The 22,729-nt window shown below is 36.2% G+C and overlaps 1 protein-coding gene across 6 annotated transcripts in view; it reads left to right on the plus strand.

Moving 5' to 3' along the window:
- LOC127411404 (rap1 GTPase-GDP dissociation stimulator 1-like) overlaps positions 1-22,301 on the plus strand; it is a 63,206-nt gene extending 40,905 nt beyond the window's left edge. For 3 of the 6 annotated variants that reach the window (XM_051646942.1, XM_051646965.1, XM_051646950.1), the window contains 8 exons: positions 400-543; positions 3,709-3,840; positions 5,232-5,366; positions 7,460-7,585; positions 9,887-10,026; positions 13,291-13,417; positions 13,703-13,831; positions 16,116-17,367. In XM_051646942.1, the coding sequence (XP_051502902.1) occupies positions 400-543; positions 3,709-3,840; positions 5,232-5,366; positions 7,460-7,585; positions 9,887-10,026; positions 13,291-13,417; positions 13,703-13,831; positions 16,116-16,273 (1,091 nt within the window). In that variant the 3' untranslated portion in view covers positions 16,274-17,367. Of the gene's footprint in view, positions 1-399; positions 544-3,708; positions 3,841-5,231; positions 5,367-7,459; positions 7,586-9,886; positions 10,027-13,290; positions 13,418-13,702; positions 13,832-16,115; positions 17,369-20,759 lie in introns of those variants that run through there. The other 3 variants (XM_051646958.1, XM_051646974.1, XM_051646984.1) reach the window with 2 other exon arrangements.
- The last annotated feature ends 428 nt before the right edge of the window (positions 22,302-22,729 follow it).

Here is a 22,729-nt window from a genome sequence, read left to right on the forward strand (position 1 = left end):
ATCTTGGTATGGATCTTAGGGGTCTATTATTGGTCATGGTCTTAAGGGGGCTGTTATTGGCCTTGGTCTGGGTCGTAGGGGGTCTGGTATTGGTCAGGGTCTTAAGGGGGCTGTTATTGGCATTGGTCTGGGTCTTAGGGGGTCTATAATTGATCTTGGCCTGGTTCATAGGGGGTCTATTATTGGTCAGGGTCTTAAGGGGTCTGGTATTGGTCTGAATCTGTTCTGGTTTTAACTCTAACTAGGGTTTTAACCACCAGAATTTAAACATGGTTTTAAAATGCCTGTAATGCATCATGGTGCAGTAAAGGTGTGCTATGAAAGTGCATAATACTACGGAAATTAAGATGTGTAAAAACATGTCCTCTTTCTCTCTGTCTCTATTTTTCTCTCTATTAGATGTGATCAAGCTTCAGCTGGTGGAGGCAGGTCTGGTGGAGTGTCTGCTGGAGGTGGTGGCTCAGACAATGGACAGTGACAGGGAGGAAGACGTGGCTCAACTCAAGACGGCATCAGACCTCATGGTGCTTCTCTTGTTGGGAGGTACAGAGCCAAAGCTCAAGCAGATCTTTTTTAAATATTAATTTGAATTAAGGTTATTGTGTCATTTCTTCTGAGTGAATAAAGCAAACAGGACCTTTCTTAATAAAACATAATGACACAATGCTAAGCTATTACTTCATACTCTGTTTAATTCATGAAAGTGCTGTTCTTGTTTAAGGAACAGTACACCCATAAATTAACATTCTGTCATCTATAACTCACCCTCATGTTCTAAACCGGTAAGACTTTGTTCTTTGTAACATTAAATGTGAATTATTGAAGAATGTCCTTCATTCGCTCTTTTCCATATAATGAAAGTGAATGGCAAAACAGCACCATTAACCCTTAAACGCATACACTACCGGTCAAACCTTTTGAAACATTTACTCATTCTTTATTATAATTTTTTTTCCTTCACATTTTAGAATAATAGTAAAGTCATCAAAACTATGGAATAACATAAATGGAACTATGGGAATTATGTTGTGACTAAACAAAATCCAAAATAAATCAAAACTGTGTTATATTTTAGCATCTTCAAAGCAGTCACCCTTTGCCTAGAATTTGCAGACATGTACTCTTGACATTTTCTCAACCAACTTCTTGAGGTATCATCCTGGGATACTTTTTAAACAGTATTGAAGGAGTTCCCATCTATGTTGGGCAATTATTGGCTTCATTTCTTATTATTTGGTCCAAGTCATCAATTTCAAAAACATTTTTATTATATTGTAGTTTTATAATGAAATTAATTAATATGGTGGAACATTTATATTTTTGTCTACAAAACTAATTTCAAACATTTAAGCATACGCCTTCAGATCAAAAGATTTTTAAGATCATGAGAAACATTTCAGCCAAGTGTTTCAAAACATTTGACTGGTATCGTACGTCGGGTCTTTAGTGACCCGGGACCTCATTCCACCCCCTGTTCCTCATCCATTTTTTTGGAGTTGTGCCCACACCTCTTTAGTATTCCTCAATCTATCTCTTATAAATAGTGTGACACACACAAAAAAGGCAAAATTGCAACAAATTTGTTTGAGAACCAAAAATATATAGGGAGGTATGTAAGTGCCGTTTTTTTAATTTTTATTTTTATTTATTTTTATTTTTTGCACTTCCATAAATTTTATTTTTTAGAATTATTTCATATCTATTTAAGTTTACTATCACAGGATGTCTAATTTTTTTTTTTTTTTGTGTATTACTTAAGAGAAATTAGTACTATATTCATACAAATAAATACTGTATCACATTGACTTTCTGTGCAGTGGTGAATTATCAGTATTTTATATGCGTATACACATACATAATATACGCTATTTCTTACTCAAGGTGGCACTGATGTTTCAGTGATTGACTTGATTTACATTTGACATTTCTATTTGACGAAGAAACAACATTGAAGTTGTGCGTCTATTTAGATTCAACAAGTGCCTGAGAAAATGCACATAAGATACACATATACTACACATACATTACACATTAGTTGATTATGTGTTATGTGTAGCTCAATATGTGTTTGACAGCCAGTTGCATCTCATGAAATTTCAGTGTGAAAATAATGAATTCTGTTCTTGATTTGTCCTGATTTGTTGCAGTATCTCTTTAATTTATGAAAAATAAAACATAAAAATAGATTTTATTTTTTTCTAATTGTCTTGAAAATACTATAAGATTTTACATTTTGTACATCCATTTTTGATAGAAATTAGTGCCGGGTCTCTAAAGACCCGAATATGTAAGAGTGTTTGGGAAAATTACCATGCATTTAAGGGTTAAAGGATCATGAAAAAGTGGTCCATACGACTTGTTCGCTTTACAACCCTTCTGAAATCATACAATAGCTTTGTGTGTGGAACAGTCATTATTCACTGATAATACTTCCCTCTGCAAAGCATCGAAATGGACTACAAAAAAGGTGTATTGATGTCCATTCACAATCATTATATGGAAAAGAGTGGCCAGGGTATTTTTTTTAAATTATTCTTTTGTGTTCCACGGAACAAGAAAAACATACAGGTTTGGAGTGACCTGAGGGTGAGTATTTGATGACAGAATTAATTTTTTTTGGGTGAACAATGCCTTTAAGGTTCGCTCACAATTTCATATAGTTTCCCAACTTTTATATATGTATATTATTGGCCTATACAGTCATGGTTCTATATTAGACATTTCTTTTTAATTAGAGAAGAAAATGGTGAAGTGAGGCCTTTCCTGCAGATGTATATTTAATATCATCAATATATTAAAAAAAAAAAAAAAAAACTTGTTCAGTATTGCATGGGGTATTAATATATTTGGTTCACCTTCTGTATTACTATAGTTTCCAATAGCTCACAGTATTCTGTCTCGGTTTACTGCAGTTTATGCTGAAACTTAGTTTAGACCAGTTTAGACCATTTCGGACTAGCTTAAACTCCAAGATGTTCTAGATGCAGTTATGTTATTTGCACAAGCTGGGTTAGTTTATCGTTGTATTAGCTATGATGGATGACCAGCCAAAACATGCCTTATACTGGTCAATAAGATGGTTTTAACTGGTAATTCAATCTGGTCACCATCTAGAAACCCTTCTGTGCTGTTGCAGGTCATTTTGACTCGTTTTAGACTTTAATGCAGATTTATTGCAATTTAGTGTCAACTTTTCCTGAAATCTTAAGACATCGTCCACAGATGTGGTTTTGAACACATCTGTCGCCATGTCTCTCACACATGCTTCATCACAAACAGGAAACTGTCACTCATGAGCTGTGAATTTGACCCAGCGTGGAAGGGTTAACAAACTTAGCTGATGTTGGCAGTTGTTTAAAATGGAAAGTATTGTTATGTGTGTCATATCATGTAGAACTTAAAGGGTTAGTTCACCCAAAAATGAAAATTCTGTCATCATTTACTCACCCTCATGTTGTTCTAAACCTGGAGAAGATAGGCAGAATGTTAGCCTCAGTCACCATTTACTTTAATTGCATCTTTTGTCCATACAATGAAAGTGAAGGTTGACTGAGGCTAACATCTGCCTAACATTTCCTTTTGTGTTCCATGGATAAAGGAAATCTGAGTAAATGATGACAAAATTATCATTTTGGGTGATCTATCCCTTTCACTTGTATGAGCTTGTGGTACTGTGTTTGCAGTCATGTGTAATGTGTTTTCCTGTAGATGAGTCGATGCAGAAGCTGTTTGAGGGGGGTAAAGGCAGTGTGTTTCAGAGGGTTCTCTCATGGGTGCCCTCCAACAACCACCAGCTTCAGCTAGCAGGAGCACTTGCCATCGCTAACTTTGCCCGCAATGGTAAGACATCTGCCTTGCACCAATTATTTAATATTGGTAAACATGGAGCCTGCCACCACCAGACACGTTGGTCAGTATGAAATGGGTCAAAAAGTCCCTGTAAAGCACGCCGATACAGCCATATGCATTCAGATGGTGAATCACATCTCACACTTTTTTGTGAGCATCCCGCCATGAGTTTTGTGTTTTTAAGACAGCATGTCAAGTTTAAAATAGTCCTTTTTAAAAGCACATCTCTAAACACCTGCTTTTCAGTTTCATTGCACTTCATCTGTTTTTTAACTCAATACCAAATCTTATGTAAAGCCTCCTAAGAAACGCTTCCAACCAGGGTCAGGAGAACCCAAAACCAGCCTAATTATATCTTGAAATTATTTCTTAGGACTGATTGGTCGACTAGTTGTTTTAATAAAACTCTGACTAGTCAAATTTGAAAATATGTAGTATTGCACTGTATGTGTTACTTATTACCATGCACATTAGAACTGAACGATACATTTTAATTGTAGCGTAGTGCTGCATTGTGCTATTCTGAACTGTTACATTCTGTTTCATTAGAGCTGTTCTGTCAATGCATTACCTGTATTTTTGGAAATGCATTAATAAAAGGAAATGGATTCCCTCAAATAACGCTAGTGCCTGTAGATAACTGCTGGATGTTATTGAGCTCTGTTTGCTGGCATTAGCTTTATAGCAGTTGGATGTTTACACATACCACACACACCCTGCATACAAAAAGAGTGTATGCAGAATAAAGACTGTGCCTTCTGACTCTTACCAAATTAAGACTTTGACAGAGCAGTTGAGATTCTCTTTGGATCTCTCAGTGTTTATGTGGATACAGCCTTCATTTTTGTCCCTGTATTACCCCACCTATAAATTGGGTGGAAACGCTTGAGAAAAAACACACATTTAAATCTCATTTAAATTGTTTAAGGTCTGGTTATTTGGAAGATGTCTTTGTTTGCAATATTTAGAAAGTTTCTGAATCAGTCCACCATATGTCCAAGACTTAATTTTAGACTAGTAGTTGGTGCAGTTGAATTGTCAGTATAAGGGTAATTGACAAATTACGTCAATAAAATTTTCAAGGTTTCATTTCAAAATGTATTCTAATGTATATGGGAAAATGTTATTTTAGGTTACTATTTAAAAAAAAAAAAATCACAATTTTTAATCACCTTTTAGTTTTTGTTTTGCAGTTTGTTTGTGCAGTTTAATTTGAGGCATGCAAACTTCATGTATACTAATTGTAAAAGATTTAGTAAAATACAGTTTAAACCTGCAGTATATGTGAACTACTCATTGACACTCAATGGCTCACTTGATGCAGAATATTTTGCCAGTGTTAAGGATGTAAATAAATGCATTGTATCCTTTCGTGTTTACAGATGGGAACTGCATCCACATGGTAGATACTGGTATTGTACAGAAGCTTATTGAGCTCCTAGACAGACATGTGGAGGAGGGAAATGTCACGGTGCAGCATGCAGCTCTCAGTGCCCTGAGGAACCTGGCCATCCCAGGTCAGTCTGAAATGACCCACTGAATCATGTATTTAGAGAAATTCAGATACATACTGTACAACTTTTTTTACATTCACAGCTGTGCTTATGATATAAGCACACTGGTTTAACACTTTTCAAGATATTTCAGTTTAGTGCGAATTTAATTCAGCTTTATTGTCATGACATTCGGAGTATAGTATTGCCTAAACATTGTTAGGTAATTTTTATACTTAAATGTGTAAAAGTAATATAATTACTATATAATATATATAAATATTTTTTAATACAATGATTTAATATTGCATAATTATTTATATAATATTATATAATTATTATTAGGGCTGTCTATAGACAAAAATTTTTAATCTAATTAATTACATGGTATGGCGGTTAATTAATCGTATTAATCACAATTAATCGCATACATAAATATTTGCTGAGAAAACCCCTCAAATAACAATAATTCAGTATAGAATGATTAAATAATTATATATATATATATATATATATATATATATATATATATATATATATATATATAAAAAATAATACAGATAATTAAAATGCATTACATTATTTTGGCACAGAAATGAAGCATTAAAAAGACAATGCAAAAAGTGGCTTTAGAATGCAGTATATTGTTTATTTCCATATTATTGAACGTACTGTAAGCCTATCATTGGCCTACAGTTCACAGCAATCCATTTTGCAATTGAATTCGTCAATCAGTCCGAGATTTATTATAAGGGATTGTCAAAGGACGTGTCAATGTACACCTGCGTCAGACGGACGCTTTTGGAGCATCTCGGTTGTGTTGTGTCATAAACATACCGTTTTTAAACATACCGTTAAACAATTTGAGATCCCTGCATTCGGATTTGTGCCCCATCAAGCTGTGTTTGAATACAAGAACGTATGTTGTCTGCTCAGTGAGTGTGGTTTGTTCTCTGTCTGTATAAGCTGTACATTGCTTATACAGCGAGTTTCGCTTACTGCCCAATGGAGAAAACAGGTGGTACTTCAAGTTTGAATTGATCAGTTTTTAGGATTATTCCTTATTACGGTCCGGGGACATGATTAATTGTTATTTTTTTTATATAATTAATCGCACTGAATTAACGCATTAAATTGACTGCCCTAATTATTATATATTATTTATATATATATATATATATATATATATATATATATATATATATATATATATACTGTAGTTTATTTTTTATATTTAAAAATAAGGCACATGTCAATTAAATGTCTTAAAGTGTATTTAAAAAAAAGAGTTACTCTCTACTTTTGTTACATTTTACAGCCATGCTTATGTTTTTTTTTAATATAAAATTTTCCATATATATATATATTTTAATTTATTGCTAATTTAATTCAGCTTTATTGAAATGGCCGTACTGCCAAAGGATTGAAAGGTTATTTCTGTACTTAAATTTATGTAATAAAATTATATAATATAATATTAAATATTAGTATTTATTATTATTTAACATTATATAATTTAGAGCTGTCAGATTTAATGCGTAATGCATGAGATGTTTTTGACTGCAAGCGCTTTTCATGTGGAGTTCAAAGTGACGCTTTTGACACTGGCATTGACGCCCTGACAGGAATCATGAACACGGCTTAACGATTACTGAAAGAAAGTGGATAGCCACAGTCTACCGGCAGATTAATATTGTGGAGGATGAGAGTTTAAGAGATTTAATGCCCGTTGCAATGAATATGCAACCTATGGGGAGACTAGTTCTTTCAATTAGTCAAACTCCCACTTACACTTTGGGAAACATTTAAAGTTACTTGAATTGGTGCAGTTTTAGTGCATTAATTCTTTAGTGCAAAGTGTTAATGAAGCATTACATTGTTACATTGTTTTGTTTTCTTTTCTAAGAAGGAAATAAATTCATTTTGACAGGAAAAGAAGTATATATAGAGTCAAATTTCAGCACTTTCAAAATCTGCGATTAATCGCGATTAAAAAAAATTATCCACTGACAGCATTAATATAATTATACACATTTTATTTTTCTCTATTTAATTTTAAAGCATATGTAAATTATAATTATAATATCCTGCTTAAATCTGCTACCTCTCTTCTCCAGTGGTCAACAAATCCAAGATGCTCTTGGCTGGTGTGTCGGATGTAGTGCTGAAGTTCCTCAAATCTGAGATGCCGCCAGTTCAATTCAAACTCCTTGGAACATTACGGATGCTCATCGACACACAGGGTATCTACACATTTCACATTTCAGAAAAAAACTGAGAGTAATTTTCCACTTTAATGTCCTAAATTGAGGGAAATCTGATATTTGACTGTGCTACTGGTTTGTTGATTACTGACACAAGGAATAGTATTTTTTTTTTTTTTTAGAAAAAAAACAAAGTTGATAAACCTCCAAACTTTATATGTCTTAGCTCAGTCAAAGAAAGCATGTCATTTATTTTTAAGGCACAGATGAGTTGTCTTCTGTTGGTGATGAGCCAGTCACATTAGCTTTCAATGGCAGGTTAGGTTTTAAAGGAATATTCCAGAGAAATTACATATTAAGCTCTATCAACCCTGTCTATAGCATGCTGTTGATTAAGCTAGTAAATAATTTGGACTTGTCCCTCAGTTTGAAAAAACAACGGAAAAATGTGTCTACAGTAAAGCACTTTAAAGCAACACAAATAAAAACTTTAAATATGCAATTTATCACACTGTTTTGGAAGTACGTTGTACTTTCCACTATAGATTACGATGACAAATTTTACTTGTGAGCATGAGACTGGTGTGATCACTGTTAAGCACAACTTGTCTTTGAAAAGTTATATGCAAGTTTTCAACTTATTTCGTAACTATATAAATCTGGTTACTTCCACATGATATCTGTTTATAAGTATACAAGGAAGTAACATGGAATGGAAGTCTTGCAATTTTCTGTAAAGCAGCTATTTACACGGAGCAAACTCCAACGCAGAAATCACATTGGTAGCGCACAATCAGCAATTTCATCCACCTAGAAAAGAAGTCCCATCTCGAAAGGATAATTTTGATTACTTTACAACTTAAATAAGAAACATTTTTGGTAACACTTTACAATGTGGTTCCATTTGTCAACATTAGTAAACAACATTAGTTAACTTAAACTAACAATGAACAATACTTCACAGCATTTACTAATCTTAGTTAATTTTAATTTCAATATATATAGTAATGCATTTTCAAAATCAAAAGTTGTATTTGTTAACACTAGTTAAATCACTATGAACTAAAAATAAACAATTGTATTTTAATTAACTAACCTTAAAAAGATTAAGAAATTCTGTAAAAAATATGTATTGTTCAATGTTAGTTCATGATAACTAATGCATTATCTAATAAAGAATGGAACCTTATTGTAAAGTGTTACCACATTTTTAATGTTTGAAGAATTAATGTAATTTTTTAAACGAAAATCTGAGCCTCACATATCTGCGCTTAAACCCCTTTAAATGCTTACCAGCTTGGCTTTTATTGTGCAAAACTGAAGATGTGTTTTCAAGTTAAAATGTCTGTGGTAATCAACAGTAGATCACAGATGCTTTCAGTTTAGCTTAAGTTGTATTTCATCCAGAATATTGCATTAAGAGTGTGCTTTAAGTTATGTGTACCAAAGCATTTCTGAGTTATTCAAATGTACATTAAAGGGATAGTTCACCCAAAAATGAAAATTCAATCATTTACTCACCCTCATGCCATCCCAGTTGTGTATAACTGTCTTTATTCTGCTAAACACAAACAATGATTTTTGGAAGAATAGTTCAGATCTGTTTGTCCATACAATGCAAGTGAATGGTGGCCAGAACTGTGAAGGTCCAAAAAGCACATAAAGGTAGCATACAATAATCCATACGACTCCAGTGGTTAAATCTAAGTCTTCAGAAGTGATATGATAGGTGTGGATGAGAAACAGATCAATATTTAAGTCCTTTTTTACTATAAATTCTCCTCCCTGCCGAGTAGGTGGGGATATCCATGAAGAATGCGAAACGCCAAAATCAAAAGAAGTCAAAAGTGAAAGTGGAGATTTATGCTGCTTCCGAAACCGCGTACTGTACTGTATTTGATGAAGGACGCACTTATCTGCTGGCCAACGGTATGTCTTTTAGGTATGCATGCGAGTAGTATGATTAGATTTCGGACATCCTCGGATGTTGGAATCGTCTCGTGACCCGAATATATGACGTAATAACAACAACCACGAAAACTATCTGCTTTGGTCATTCAAGCAGAAGGAACAATTATCTTGGTAAATATAGCACTTACAGTTGAGAAGAGGCATCTGCCTTTTGGGTGAACTATCCCTTTATATTAGCTTTTCCTAAGATGTGTGTTTTTAAAAATCAGGTAGAGTTTGGTCTAGTGTTTGTTTACTGGTGTCATCTATGAAGCTGTGTATTTTGCTGACAAATCAATGGTTGTATGGTTGATTGAAATAATGTCTTGTGTGTATTTTAGCACATGTGCTCCATTAAAGTTTGTGTTCAGCGCTGTCTATGTGTTGCAGCTGATGCAGCAGAGCAGCTGGGAACAAACTCAAAGCTGGTGGAGCGATTGGTGGAGTGGTGTGAAGCAAAAGATCACGCTGGAGTGATGGGAGAGTCCAACCGTCTGCTGTCTGCTCTCATCCGACACAGCAAGTCAAAGGTTAAAACAAACCTCTCTCTCTCTCTCTCTCTCTCTCTCTCTCTCTCTCTCTCTCTCTCTCTCTCTCTCTCATTCATTCATTCATTCATTCATTCATTCTCCTTCTCTGGCTGTTATACTGTTTTATCCAGACAGAGATGCACATGATTTATATGATGATAAGCCTATTGATTATGTGGTAGTAGCATTTTATTTGCGACCCTATAAGAACAGACCTCGTTTCAACTGTAAATGATATATACAGTATATAGGTAGGTAGTATGTTGGTGTGACGAGGAGGAGGGCGGGGCTGGGCCGTGAGGACACACGCCCGGCCCTGAATCGGGCTAATCAGCCGGGAGATGGGGGGTGTTACCCTTCCCCGCCTTTCTGGAGCCCTGGGAGAGAGGAGGGAAAGGGGAGAGGGAAAGAGCGAGGCGGAGCGACAGAGAGAGAGAGAGGAGAGAGAGAGAAAACTGGCTTGCCGGTCCCCGGACATGTTGTCGCCTGGTCCTCAGCCACTCCTCCGACCTCTGGCAGACGACAGCTCGCTCCTCCCCTGGCAGACGGCAGTGAGTCCTCCGACCCCTGGTAGACGAACGGCTCCTCCCCTTTCTCAGCGGCCAGCAGCGACCCCCTCCGTCCCCAGGCAGACGGCCATGGCTACTCCCCTGTCAGGATGGCAGCGGCAAGGACTCCAAACAGCACATCCCTCCTCCTTCCCAGGTTTTGGCACCAATGTAATGGGGTACTGTGGGCAAGGAGGAGGTGGGAAACGGCTGAACAGTAAATGTAAGTTTTAATATCATAAATGAACTTAAATCAATGTAAACACAAACACATAGACACACACGGTGGCCGCATGTGTGTCTCTCTCTCTCACTCTCTCACTGGCTCATCTTTATCCCCCTCCCGGCTGATTAGCCCGATTCAGGGCCGGGCGTGTGCCCTCCTCCTCGTCATAGTTGTTCTTTGTGGTTACATTGTACTCGTTTAACCTCAAACGTTTTTGTAGCCTGGGGGATACAAACATTTGAGAGGCTGGGGTGAGGATTATTGAGTGAGTCGGTCAAATTTTGATGAAAATATTAAAAGGGAGGGGGGGTCCCTGCAAATAATGACATCATTTCTGGCATCTCTGGCATCGACTCAAAATCTTTATCTAAAAGTAACGTATGTAAGGTATTGGCCAAAAATATTGCCACCCGTGGTAAATATAGGCAAAGAAGGCTGTGAAAAATATGTCTTTATTGTTTATCCTTTTGATCTTTCATTCAAAATATTCACAAAAATCTATCCTCTAATTGAAGTAAAAAACTGAAAGGAGGGAAATATCTCATTATTAAATAAATATTTTTCTCCAAAACACGTTTGCCACAATTATTGGCACCCCTAGAAATTCTTATGAGTAAAATATATCTGAAGTATATTCCCATTCATATTTTAAATTTTTTTAGTACACCTGGGTGACAAGGAACATGAAATTGTTCAGCCATCACTTCCTGTTTCACATGGGTATAAATATGAGGTAACACACTGGCCAAATTCTCTTAATCATCAATCACAGTGGGTTAGACTAAAGAATATAGTTCTGATGTGCGGCAAAAGGTTGTTGAGCTTCACAAAATGGGAAGTGGTTATAGGAAAATAGCCAAAGCATTGAAAATGCCCATTTCCAGCATCATGGCAATAATTAAGAACGCACAGTGAGGAGAATGGTTCGAGTGGCTGGATCACAGCTGGAGAATTGCAGAAATTAGTTGGGTCTTGGGGTCAGAAAGTCTCTAAAACTACAATCAGACATCACCTACTTCACCTCTGCCTCTGCTCTCATCCAACAACAAACTCAAGCATCTGCAGTTTGCCAGACACTACTAGAACTTCAAATGGGACCGGGTTTTATGGTCAGACGAAACAAAAATAGAGCTTTTTGGTATTAAACACCAGAGATGAGTTTGGTGCACACAGAGAGCCCACAGTTAAATATGGTGGTGGATCTTGGCTGTTTTTATGCCAGAGGTCCTTGACATCTTGGTTAGATACATAGCATCATGGACTATCAAATACCAACTGATAAAAAAGTGTAAACCTGATTGCCTCTGCCAGAAAGCTTAAAACGGGCTGTGGTTGGATCTTCCAGCAGGACAATGATCCAAAACACACATCAAAAGCAACACAAAAATAGTTCACTGACCACAAAATTAACGTTCTGCCATGGCCATCCCAGTTCCCTGACCTGAACCCGATAGAAATCCTGTGGGGTGAACTGAAGAGGAGAGTCCACCAGCATGTACCTCTCAATTTGGAGAGATTTTGTATGGAGGAATGGTCTCAGATCACTTTGCCATGTGTTTTCCAACCTCATTAGGCATTATAGGAGAAGACTCAGAGCTGTTGTCTTGGCAAAGGGAGGTTGCACAAAATATTGAATAATTGTGTCTCATATATTTGACAAAAATATTTGTTTTTTGATAAAACTTATGTTGTGTTTGGAATTGTTTGATATCTACTAGAGGATAGATTTTTGTGAATATTTTGAATGAAAGACCAAATGGATAAACAATAAGTATATATTTTTCACAGCCTTCTTTTCTCATATTTACCAAGGGTGCCAATATTTTTGGCCACAACTGTAAAAGCTGACCTCAAGGCAAATGGTCCTATCTTTTATTTTTTTTGTGATTTCTACAATCTGTAAAATTAAAAATAAAAGCACTATTTTTAGATTTTGGCCATAATGTGTTGGAAAAAAGATGGAAATGTATTCATTCTACTCACCTGCATGCCTAAAGAACGTACTTCATTAACGGCCGAGAAGTACATTCTTCATCAAATATTGTACATACTTTGACAGTACACAAATTTGGGTGCAATTTGGTGTCTATTTCTGTCATATCACACTGGGTAGCCCCGCCCACTGTCAAATCACATTGGTCCAAAAATCTTACCACGCATAACTGTATATTAAACATCAAATATGTTCTGATTGATCGTTTTAGTAAGGATTACATTTGTTTTGTTTTTTCAACCAAATGTTGTCACGTTGTACTGTATATGGCTGGAAATGGTGTTAAACTATATGGGAATATAATCGGACTCATCATCAATATATCCATGACCAACCAGATGAGTTTGTTGTTTTTATATAGTTAGAAATTTCACGGATCACAGTGTTTTATAGAAGTACATTGACAGTTTATTGTGTTGGAAATCTGTTAATATTCAAATACTGTAAATGTTCTGATTTTTCTTCTTTTTTTAATTCTTTTTTTTATTTATGAACAGGATGTGGTCCGAACAGTTATACAAGGTGGAGGTGTTAAGCACTTAATAACCATGGCGATGAGTGAACATATGATCATGCAGAATGAAGCATTGGTGGCCTTGGGTCTCATAGCAGCACTAGACCTGGGTAAAGATAAAAGATGACTTACTGTACATTATATACATTTGTAAAGAGACACTGATACACATGAATGCATTCAGTGTTTGAACTGATTCACTTTTTCCAGTAAAACCAGTCCAGTTGGTAATTGCTGAAACTGGGATTATCATTGTCTTCTGTCATTAGAAAAATTGCCAAAAAGTTTTCAAACACATTACAACAAATATAATTCCATCTACATTGCCTCTTTCTGATAACATCTTTGCAATGTATTTAAACAGCTAATTCAGTCATTTATAATTTCGATTTCAGATTGCGCAGAAAAGGACTTTGTTGGCTCCAGTCTGGTGCAGGTTCTTCATAAGCTGCTGACAGATGAGCGCAGTGCACCAGAAATCAAATACAACTCCATGATTCTCATCTGCTCCATAATGGGATCAGGTAAGTTAAGGGAACTCTATAATGTTGAGTAAACACAATCTGCATTGTCTTTTTGCAAGTGATAAAATCAGACTTGTTTGTTCAGAAATTGAACAGTTTTCTACAGCATATTACGAAAAAGGGAAAAGAGTTCTGACCATACTTCAAATGTTGATGTGTGTTTTGTATGACATTACATGTTGCATCCCAAAAAATAATAATAATAATTTTTTTGCATACCACCTAGAACTAATGTCAAATATGGCAAAAAATCTGATTTTTGCTGCCTGTCTGAACAAAATGTAGGACTAACGAACTAAATATAGCTTAAATATAGATTGAACAAACATTCAAATAATCTTTTAGTCATTTACAGTGACTTAAAGTTTATTTCACTAGGTATTTACAGGTTTCTCACTAGGGTTGCCATCTTGGCACTGTAAAATTCCTGGACACCTGATCAATGACCGAAAAACGCATTGCTGGCCAACATACAAGAAATAAAACATATTATTTATGATTGTTTACTCCTTGTTTGATATGAAAATTACTGCATTTATAGCATATAATTCAATCAAACATGATATTTTAGCCTATTTTAAGATAATGCATTTCAATTTCATAACAAAATTCCATCAAAAAGAATTGTGACACTTAAAATATTGAGTTTTTTATTTTGTTAAAGATTACTCAATTCAGTTTGACTGAATTTTGTTATGAAATTGAAATGTGTACAGGTTTAACATATCATTGACTTATTCTGGCCCTAAGCAATTTTCTTGATTTTATAGTTCAACTAAACATTTAAATATTTTAAAATGTATAAATATATACAGTTGTGCTCAAACGTTTGCATACCCTGGCAGAAATTGTGAAATTTTGGCATTGATTTTGAAAATATGACTGATCATGCAAAAAAAAACTGTCTTTTATTTAAGGATAGTGATCATATGAAGCCATTTATCATCACATATTTGTTTGGCTCCTTTTTAAATCATAATGGTAACAGAAATCACCCAAATGGCCCTGATCAAAAGTTTACATACCCTTGAATGTTTGGCCTTGTTACAGACACACAAGGTGACACACACAGGTTTAAATGGCAATTAAAGGTTAATTTCCTGTGGCTTTTTAAATTGCAATTAGTGTCTGTGTATAAATAGTCAATGAGTTTGTTAGCTCTCACGTGGATGCACTGAGCAGGCTAGATACTGAGTTGACAAGAACTGTCAAAAGACCTGCATAACAATGTAATGGAACTTTATAAAGATGGAAAAGGATATAACAAGATATCCAAAGCCTTGAAAATGCTAGTCAGTACTGTTCAATCACTTATTAAGAAGTGGAAAATTCAGGGATCTCTTGATACCAAGCCAAGGTCAGGTAGACCAAGAAAGATTTCAGCCACAACTGCCAGAAGAATTGTTTGGGATACAAAGAAAAACCCACAGGTTCCAAACAGCACTATGTTTGGAGAGGGGTCAACAAGGCCTATAGTGAAAATAATACCATCCCCACTGTGAAGCATGGTGGTGGCTCACTGATGTTTTGGGGGTGTGTGAGCTCTAAAGGCACGGGGAATCTTGTGAAAATTGATGGCAAGATGAATGCAGCATGTTATCAGAAAATTCTTCTGCAAGAAAGCTGCGCATGGGACGCTCTTAGACTTGACCCTAAGCACAAGGCCAAGTTGACCCTCCAGTGGTTACAGCAGAAAAAGGTGAAGGTTCTGGAGTGGCCATCACAGTCTCCTGACCTTAAAGGAGACCTATCATTGCCCTTTTTACAAGATGTAATATAAGTCTCAGGTGTCCCCAGAATGTGTCTGTGAAGTTTCAGCTCAAAATACCCCACGGATCATTTATTATACCATGTTGTAAATGCCTCTTTTTAGGTGGAATTAAAAACACGCTGTTTTCGTGTGTGTCTCTTTAAATGCAAATGAGCTGCTGCTCCCCGCCCCCTATTATTATACAGACAGTAAGCATAAAAATAACGACATAGCTCTGTTCTCCGTGATTACAATCAGAGATAATGGTAACTTTAGCTGCATTAGCCGTGGAATCAGCTAACAAGCACATTCGGAAAGGCGATTTGCAAACATTAACAAAATATAAAGTGCGATACTAAAGCTGGAACACGAACAGTTGGTACTGATCCATGCTTGAGAATCAAATTTTTGGAAAATCCTGCTTTATATTTGTGGCAGCGGGGGCGTGGTCAAGCGCCCGTCCAGAGAGAGAGAATGCGGTAAGGGCGCTTACACCAGAGCTAAATTATGTCTAACACCTGTCTCTAATTCCAGTGAGCTGGGGAGAGCGGCATATAAACAGCCACACCACCGTCAGAAGCAGAGAGAGAACGACACGTCAGTCCAGTGTTGGCGTGTGTCCTGAATGTCAAAAAGCTGCATGTCTTTTAAGAAGTTTACGGAGAATTTTTGTTATTGGTGAAGCTATCTGAGTGAACTCAGGAAAACACTAGAGAGAGTGTACAGGCTGTGCAGTGGGCAGAAAATAAAAGCCTTACTTTGACGGTGTCTGAGCTTCCCGACTCGTCCTTTCCCGTGCAACCTTCACAATATTGATCCTCATTCACAAAGCAGTCCGGTGTAAAATGATTTAAACAAACATACACGGATTTTGGTATGTTTTGGGGCACATTTGCTTCAAAAACAAAACTTGTCTACTGCTTCTTCAGTGGCTCTGATGCTGGGAGTACATGAAGACTCTAATGTTCACTTTTACAGCCAACAACAGAACACTTATGACGCTTACGAAGCTGAGACATTATTCTTTCTGCGGAAAAAAAATGGCGGACTGTGTGTAGATCACTCGGGGGAGGATCTATGATAATAGGGTGGAGTCCGTCACTAGTCGTGGGCGAGGCCTGCTCTAAAGTGACGTCACTTTTTAGAGCAGAAACGAAAACCGATCATTTTGAGACACTGTTTTTGATTAATAGAAATATAAGAAAGAGGAGTGGGTGGACTTTTAATATTGTAGGGTGGTTGTGTACACACACTGCCGACTCACATTTATGTTCAAACACCATGTAAAAGTGAATTTTGCATAATAGGTCCCCTTTAATATCATCGAGCCACTCTCAAACGTGCGGTTCATGCAAGATGACCAAAGACTTTGCATGACCTGGAGGCATTTTGCCAAGACGAATGGGCAGCTATACCACCTGCAAGAATTTGGGGCCTCATAGACAACTATTACAAAAGACTGCACGCTGTCATTGATGCTAATGGGGGCAATACACAGTATTAAGAACTAAGGGTATGCAGACTTTTGAACAGGGGTCATTTCATTTTTTTCTTTGTTGCCATGTTTTGTTTTATGATTGTGCCATTCTGTTATAACCTACAGTTGAATATGAATCCCATAAGAAATAAAAGAAATGTGTTTTGCCTGCTCACTCATGTTTTCTTTAAAAATGGTACATATATTACCAATTCTCCAAGGGTATGCAAACTTTTGAGCACAACTGTATGTATAAAGTAAAAAAAAAAGAAAAGAAAAGAAAACATTCGTACATTTAAACCAAAGGGGGACAAAATATTTTCAAGATTTACATGTTTCAATTTCATACCAAATTTCCATCAAATTGAATTGAGTAATGTTTAATAAAATTAAGTAAAAAAAACAAAAAGCTAAGGATCACAAAATTAAATTAAATGGAAATTTGTTTATGAAATTGAAATGTGTAAATCTAAAAAAAAGCCTTTTTTGGGGGGGTGGGGGGGGGGATGTTGGGCATTATGAACCTAAGAGATCTTCTAGTATAAGGAATGACATTCCTTTTTTGGACATCTCAGTCATCTGAACAAAGAAGTTCACTTCTTTATAGGGATGGGATGATGTGGTTCTCACGATTCGTTTTCGATATACGATATGAGGTCAAATCAAATCAAATCACTTTATTGTCACACAGCCATATACACAAGTGCAATGGTGTGTGAAATTCTTGGGTGCAGTTCCGATCAACATAGCAGCTGTGACAGTGATGAGACATATACCAATTTATAATAACATCAAATTAACACAACACAATTTAAACATCTGATATACACATAATTACACACAACAATATACAATTAATAACATACACTGTACAGTATACAATACGCACAATATAGATACACATTATTCAATAAAAATAAAAAATATATATAAAAAGTATATATAGTAGTATATATAGAATGTACAGTAGGTTGTATTGTACTGTATTGACATTCAGGCTGTCGGTTGATAGTAAGTTGTTAAGAGAGAATATATATAATAATAATATAATTTATGACAGTCCGGTGTGAGAATAGGTTCACAATTCGATATAATCTCAATTTGATGTAATATTCACTTAAATGACAAACTATTACAGAATTTGTTTTATTTTTGGAAAAAAAAATGTCTGATCAAAATGCTCATTATAATTTCTCATCAAAATAAAGTTATTTAATACACAATATAAATGCTAAAAGTTTTGATATGAGTTGCTCATATTCCTTTCTCTATAAGAAAAGATCACAAATAAGCTTTCAAAAATAGTGTTCTGCATTCAGGCTGATCAGATACAGAACAAGCAATAGAACTGAACAGAACCTGTCCTGAAAAAAGTGTGTGAAAGTGTTTATTTATATTTTAATATTTTTTTTTTGTCATCATTATTATCAAATTTTAATATTATCATATTATTATCAAAATTTAACTTTGTAAAAATACAGAAATTCTACATTATATTAATTCATATTATATCATGGAATTGTATATATAATAATGATATGAGCTATCACTGCTTTAAATAATGTGTCAAATGTACAAATAATAACACAGTTTAAATTTATTTGTATAAGAAATGCTAAAAAGGTTATTGTCACTTTAAGGGTTCAACAAACAGCTCACAGTGTTCCGGTTCAGCAAACATTAACGAGAATCTCTTGGTTTTTTTAGCATGTCCTTGCTGTGTGAGATTAAAATAAACTTTTTTTATCTGACTGTAAAGAACAGAAAGGATATTTAATACACATTATTCAATTAAACTGGAGTGCGCCTCATCTTTGATGGACACACATTACACAGAAGAAACGATCCGCTTTAATCTAAAAGCGTTTATTTAAACGCTTATTTAAACAAAATAAATCAAAACTGTGTTATATTTTAGCATCTTCAAAGTAGTCACCCTTTGCCTAGAATTTGCAGACAAGTACTCTTGACATTTTCAAGATGTATTCCACTACAGATTACAGAATACATGCTGTAAAATGTAATTTGTAACATATTTCGTTAGATTACTCGAGGACAGTAATATAATCTAAATACTTTGGATTACTTCTTCAGCATTGGTAGATTTTTTCACTTGTTCTGACTATAAAAACTCTGTCAGTACAGTAAGACAAAATACACATGTTAAAAATACATTCTCTGAAAAACCTAAATATCAAAGGTCTTACTAGAAAAAAAGAAATTATGATCCAACATGAATTTTCTTGATAGAAAAATATGATCGTGCCTGGTAACATGTGCATGTAAAATGGCTAGAAATAGCATTTTAGCTTAGCGTAAAGATGACAATTTACACAAGGTTTATTTCTATTTCTTCTGCTCCAAACTTACTTCAGACTTACTTCTCTGTCTGCTCATATGAATGTAACACATCATAAGAAAGTGTTTCACCGCTGTTCAAATGCACTTTGGATCGCATCATTTATATGTATAAATGTTTTCCATCTGAAAGGACTAAATATTAAATGAAACAAATGACAATAAAATGCAAAGTAATCTCTTCAGTAATCAAAATACTTTTCGAATGTAACTGTATTTTGATTACCAGCAATTTAAATTATAACTGTAGTGGAATACAGTTACTTATATTTTGTATTTTAAATACGTAATCCCGTTACATTCTGTTACTCCCCAACACTGGATATATTAGGAAGCAAGTGAACAGTCAGTTCTTGAATTTCATGTGTTGGAAGCAGGAAAAATGGGCAAGGGCCAAATTGTGATAGCTAGACGACTGGGTCAGAACATCTCCAAAACAGCAGGTCTTGTGGGGTGTTCTCGGTATGCAGTGTTCAGTACCTACCAAAAGTGGTCCAAGGAAGGACAACCGGTGAACCGGCGACAGGGTCATGGGCACCTAAGGCTCATTGATGCACATGGGGAATGAAGGCTAGCCCGTCTGGTCCGATCACACAGAAGAACTACTGTAGCACAGATTTCTGAAAAACTTAATGCTGGCCATGATAGAAAGGTGTCAGAGCATTCCTGGCATTCATGTGGATGTTACTTTGACACATACCACCTTCCTAAAGATTGTTGCAGACCACGTACACCCCTTCATGGCAACGGTATTCCCTGATGACAGTGGCCTCTTTCAGCAGGATAATGTGCCCTGCCACACTGCAAAAAATTTTCAGGAATGGTTTGAGGAACATGACAAAGAGTTCAAGGTGTTGACTTGGCCTCCAAATTCCCCAGATCTCAATCTGATTGAGCATCTATGGGATGTGCTGGACCAACAAGTCCAATCCATGGAGGCCCCCCCTTGCAGTTTACAGGAATTAAAGGATCTGCTGCTAACGTCTTGGTGCCAGATACCAAAGGACACCTTCAGAGGTCTTGTGGAGTCCATGCCTGATGGTTCAGAGCTGTTTTGGTGGCACGAGGGGGACCTACATGATATTAGGCAGGTTGTTTTAATGTTGTGGCTGATTGGTGTATATATCGATAATCATCTGGAAAATCTTTAAATTATCAATGCGTGAAAAAGGCATCAATCCCAAACCTACTGGAAAGATCATGGAAAAGTAATGGAATTTAATTGGTCAAAAAGAGTGGAAACCCCAAATTTACAATGACATCAAGAGCTTATTTCTCATGATACTGTGACAATTTATTCAGTTTGGGACTGAGGATTTGTGTGTTTTCTTCTCTCATCTCAGAGCCTCTTCATAAAGAAGTGCAGAGCTTGGCCTTCATCGATGTGGTCTCCAATCTGCGCTCGCATGAGAACAAGACGGTGGCCCACCAGGCCTCTCTCACAGAGCAAAGGCTAACAGCACAGAGCTAAAGGACTCTTACACTTCATTTTCTCCCTGCCTGCCTTCCCTCTGCACAAACACACACTTACTCCATATCTCTCGTTGTTATGTGCCAAGCTGTTGTTCCCTCCTGCTTCAGACCCTGCTACCCCTCTGTTTGCTCAAAACATGCAGAGATGCATTATTCAAGGGCGGCCATACTTTGTACACAGCCTTGTCCTTGTGCAATAGATTCAATAGCAAAATACTTTTTAAAAGACCATAGCTGTGATATAAAAAAATCCACCTGTAAAACCATTAAGGTGGAATAAAAACGATTAAAAATAGAAAAAAATGAATGTTGGCAGTGGAAATAGCGCAGTTGTGCTTTCATGACATATACCAACCAACTTGTGCATGTTTTTTTTTTAATTGTCCACTTGTGGATATATCTGTGTTCAGCCTTTCAAGCCACACCCATATGATAAGCCCCACCCAATTCTCCTGCTTTACCAATCTCAATCCTTTTGCATATACAAGTAGAGATCAAAATGTGTTTGTATTGTATAGGGGACCTCTGGACCAGCATGGACCTTTCATATTTTGCCTCCTGGTCCCTGTGCCACCCATGTCCATATTTATGGAGTCACTTTACTGGAAAGAGCTAATTCATATATATCAACAGTCTGTTGTATTTACAAAAATAAATTATTATTATTATCATGGATGTATGAAGAAATAATGTGTCTTGGTACCAAGGACTAAAGTTGAAGTGTTTTACATAATGGCTTCTTATGAAAAATAATTTTTATAATTTCAGGGCAACATACACCTCATCATATCAGTCCAAAAAAGAAGTGACATCATTAAAACACAGTATCACTAACTCGAAACACTTTTCCGGATCAGGAACTAACTAGCATGACTGCCATCAGCACACAAATACAGTAGGCTCCATACTTCGGGTTTGATAAAAGAAGTGTTTTACTGACATGTAAGGGCTGGGACAGGTTGATGTGTGTATGTGTGTGTATCTGTGACGTAATGGGAAAATTACTCCACATATCGCCACAGTTATGCTGAGTAAGGTAACCTAATAATAATGTTTCAGAATGCACACTCTTTGTGAATATTTGATACTGTGGTACATGTTTCATTTGAGAAAAGTGTATTTTTTGCATGTTGATCTGCCTGTTCTCCCTTCCACTCTTTCCAGTATCATGGAAACATGCATCTCCCTGCATGTCCGATACTGTGAAAATCACTGTTATGTGGTCATTTTATGTCAGTTCTTATCATATTTGTACCCTTGAGGAACCAAGTGGCAATCCAATATACCTGCAGTGACAACCTTAGAAATATAAACTGAAATAATTGTTGTAAATGTCATTGATGAATTGTAAATTTGAAAGATTTAAACTTATTAAAACAGTTGCTGGTGACAAATGTTTGCTTTTATGATTTTAATTTGCCTATTAGTTAAGCAGTGTTGGGTGTATCTGATCACAAAGTAATTAGTTACTGTAATCTAATTACTCCCCCTCCCCCTCCCCTTTCCTCTCCAATTTGGTATGCCCAATTCCCAATGTACTCTGAGTCCACGTGGTGGTGTAGTGACTCACCTCAATCTGGGTGGCAGAGGACGAATCTCTGAGACCATTAATCCGCGCATCTTATCACGTGGCTTGTTGAGTGCGTTACCGCGGAGACCTAGCGCGTGTGGAGGCTTCAAGCATTTCTCCGTGGCATCCATGCACAACTCACCACGTGCCCCACCGAGAGCGAGAACCACATTATAGCAACCACGAGGAGGTTAACCCAGTGTGACTCCACCCACCCTAACAACCGGGCCAATTAGTTTCTTAGGAAGCCTGACTGGAGTCAGTGAACTT

This window comes from Myxocyprinus asiaticus, chromosome 2 (assembly GCF_019703515.2).
Source record: "Myxocyprinus asiaticus isolate MX2 ecotype Aquarium Trade chromosome 2, UBuf_Myxa_2, whole genome shotgun sequence".
Taxonomy (NCBI): domain Eukaryota; kingdom Metazoa; phylum Chordata; class Actinopteri; order Cypriniformes; family Catostomidae; genus Myxocyprinus; species Myxocyprinus asiaticus.